Genomic DNA, 3,703 nt, shown 5'->3' with positions numbered 1-3,703 from the left:
TATATATTAAATATAAATTTTAATTTTATAATATTAATCACTTATGTATTATATTTTTTTTCCTTTTATTCTTTTTTTTTATTTTTATATTTTTATTCTTATTCTTTTCCTACAGCAACTATTGTTTTTTCTTGACTTTTTTTAATTTGTATTTTTAAATTTTTTTTATGAAGTGAAGAAATAGTGGCGACTTTTGTCGTCGCGGAATATTTCCATACATCCGGCCTTTGTTTCCCTCCTTTTTTTTTCACCAACTAGCACCATCTTTTTCATTGTTGGACCATTATGCCCTTACTTATTCTATATATTGTATGTGTAAATAGTTGGACTATTTTGTCTTTTCATAAATTAAAATATACAAATATTACGTGCAGAGGAAAAATTCCTAAACCCCAAATCCCTAAAAAGCCTCTGTCTCTCCCACCGCCCCTCAAAGGATCTTCCAGCGCCCGCCGCACGCGGCTACTTTGGCGAGCTCGGCGAGGGAGGCGGAGGGCTCGGGGCGGGCGGAGGCTTCTTTGGCAACCTAGAATCCATCTCCCACAGCTGCGAAGAGAGACGACGCGGCGGAGAGAGACGACGCGGCGGGGGTGGCGGGAGCGGAGGTTCGCAGCAAGCTTGGTATGGCTCCGTGAGCACTAGCACAAGCACACCCGAGTCACCTCAGTTCCAATTCCATGTCCGTGTAAATTTCTTTGTGCACTTGTAATTAATTTCTTTGGCTAATTACTATCACTACACCACAAATCACTTTTGGTGGCACTTTTTTAGTGGCACTTGTGAAAAAAGCTAAAAAAAATTAATTATTAGTGGCACTTTTAAATAAAAGCCCTTAATAAATTAATTATTAAATTTATTTTATTTTTTTAGAACTTGTATCGCTGTATCAGAATTCCAATAAAAAAAAACCGCCGGCGCTGCGCACGCGGTATTTTTTTGGCCTCGCGCGTAAGGGGAAAAAAAAACCCTCTTCAAATTAAAAGCGCCTCCGCCTAGGTCATCTTGGAAAACCCACTTTACCTCCATTCTCCTAGGCTCCTTCTCTCGCCTCTCTTCCTATCCTTCGTCTCCTCAACGACAATCCTTTCTCTTCCTAGGATATCCCCGCATGGCTGCGCGAAGCCGCCACGTTCCTCACCCCCGCCCTCCTCGATCTCATGTTTAACTCCCTCTCTGGCCCCATTCCCTCCGCCTTCGCCATCGCTCGCCGGAATATTCCCCTCATCATCGTCGGCTACTGCAGCTTTCATTGCGGCTCATTGTGGTGTGGGAGGATAAGGCCCTTCACTCCTTTGCAAATTCTGCTGGTTTTTTTAAATTTTTTGTTCGGCTTTTGAATGAGTTTGGAATTATTTTTTGAATTATTTTGGTGAAAATTCATGGTACTTATCTTAATTATGACATATTTAGAAAATGGCAAGGTAAGATGGTAATGAATGTTGCCAATAAGTTGGTTGAAAATTAATTATCTATTATTATATTTGATTAATTAAAGTAGATTATATAGTATAAGGACCGATTGAATTTTTCTTCATTGCCAATGCATAAATTTAAAGTATATAGGTGTTTTCATATTCACGTTCCATAACTTGTCAGAATTTGAGATATAATATTTTTTGGCTTCTAGTTCAGATTACCAGAAAACGTGGGCTTCCATTTCAGACCTGAGCAAGATGATGTTGCCGATCGTTAGCGTTCTCTGCACATATAATTTTCGCCATCCTCGTCGTCTTGCCATGATGTAAACTCCCATGGGAACTCTCTCTCCTTCTTTTTCTCTCTACTGTGGGGTGTTCTAGCTCTCTCTTTATGATCCCAAAACTATTAGTTTCAAGGTGTTCCAATTCCTATTATGGTACGAGCAATAAATTTGCTAAAGTTGATGGGTATGAGCCATTAATTTTAGAGTTTTTAGTGCTAAAGTCTTCTTTTCTTTTCTTTTTTTTAACATTTTTTTAAAGTAATTAATCTAGTTTGTGAGGATTGATTTATAAATTTCTCATGTGTAAATTAATTTCATTTCTTTTTTTGATGGCAAATATAGAGATTCTAAATAGCAAGCCTGGATGTGGTGTTGCATTCGTAAGGACTTATATCATAGGGAGCATAGTTGAGAAAACATTCCAAGCTGGAACTAAGGTAAATACATAGATAAATTATATCTTTAAGGCTCTTGAAATTCGCATTCTTTAGCACTGGGTATATATTTGCTCATTGATTGTATCATGGTAGGTGGCATATCGAAGAAACAGAGCATTATATAATGATATTGCTCATCAATATCTATTTTCTAAGACTTCAAATGCATTATGTTTTAATATATTTTTCATAATTTATAACTTATTCAAGGGATAAATATATGACATTCGTTGAATTTTCACGCCTTTGTGAATAAGTCTCTAAAATCGATGTTTTGATGTTGATCCTTTTAACTTGTATAAAGTGGATTATTCATAATTGCTTATCTAAGGAGGAATATGTTTGCATATCCTAGATATTTTTCTTCTTCTTAATTTGTTGTAACTTGAAACCAATGTCTCTGCAAATATTATACATATTTTCGAGAATTATAGTGTTGCTAGTGTCAGAGCCATATTAATTTGGTATAATATTTATGTTAGTATCAAATACGGATGTTCTATTTGTTTTCAGATATACATAAAAGGTTATTAGGTATAGCTGGAAAATATATGGCATGAACTAATTAAGAGCTTTTGAGAAGTAATGTGAGCATATCTAGTGTATTATACTTGAAAAATTATCCATGTTTGTGATGTGGATACAGATTCAGATAGAATATTTCATGTGTTTCTGGATGCTACATAAATATGGATATGGGTCCCAATACAAGTTAGATTAGCTAATGTAAATTGATATCCTGTAGTGTTCTGAAAAGTTAACCATTGGAGCAATTACAGTTTCGATGACTCGTCAACTTTACTAATGAGTGTCAGGACAAGTTTGAACTATTTTGACGCAAAATTGATGTCACAGACAGAACCGAAATGGGAATTATATGTTGGTCGAACATGTTAGTAGGCTTAATTAAGGACAAGGGGGTATTGTACCTCTCTTCAACTACCCTTGAATGAGAATTTTGGCCTCTAGTGCACAGCGGATTGTGAATCTCCTTTTCTCTCTCTTTAATATCCTTTTCCCTCTCTTACTCATCCTCTTCTTCTTATTCTCTTCCTACTTNCCGAGGGCTGACCAAAAATTCCAATTTTGGGATCTTGGTGCCAAAACTCAAACCAACACCCTCGGGGTGCGTGCCAGGGGTCGGAACACTATCAACGACCCTCCAAAAACTGTGGAAAGGCTCCACACACAGATCAAACACTCGAATCTTGCAATTTGCTAAGATCCAGTGTATTACAAGTAATTTCCCAAGTGCCATTCTTTTCCAGAGCCCGGACTTCCTCATCGATTGCAGCTTTCCACTTAAGGCACTTGAAAGCTTCCTGAATGTTATGAGGAACCAGTATCATTGTGATGTTAGAAGTAAAGGCACGAAAAGATGGTGATAGTTTATCATAGGAAATAAAATTTCCAATAGGATGCTGAGTGCAAGATCTAACTCCCTTTCTCCAAGCTATTGGCATATTCAATATATCATTTTCTAACTCAAAATCAATAGTATCATCTGAATTAGAGATATTGTTACCAGTATTTTCACTCGAATTAGGACTCGGTTCAACTTCAT

At 36.7% G+C, this 3,703-nt stretch overlaps 1 protein-coding gene across 1 annotated transcript in view; it reads left to right on the top strand.

Annotated features, from left to right (window-relative positions):
• Nucleotides 1–2,568, top strand: part of LOC109722902 — a 15,286-nt gene extending 12,718 nt beyond the window's left edge. Inside the window, exons 2-5 of the mRNA XM_020251080.1 lie at nucleotides 375–685; nucleotides 1,098–1,264; nucleotides 1,628–1,741; nucleotides 2,045–2,568. Of these exons, the coding sequence (XP_020106669.1) occupies nucleotides 375–685; nucleotides 1,098–1,264; nucleotides 1,628–1,741; nucleotides 2,045–2,057 (605 nt within the window). The 3' untranslated portion in view covers nucleotides 2,058–2,568. The remainder of the gene's footprint in view (nucleotides 1–374; nucleotides 686–1,097; nucleotides 1,265–1,627; nucleotides 1,742–2,044) is intronic.

This window comes from Ananas comosus, linkage group 17 (assembly GCF_001540865.1).
Source record: "Ananas comosus cultivar F153 linkage group 17, ASM154086v1, whole genome shotgun sequence".
Lineage (NCBI taxonomy): Eukaryota > Viridiplantae > Streptophyta > Magnoliopsida > Poales > Bromeliaceae > Ananas > Ananas comosus.
Note: the sequence above shows the minus strand (reverse complement) of the source record. Positions and strands in the feature narration are given on the sequence as shown.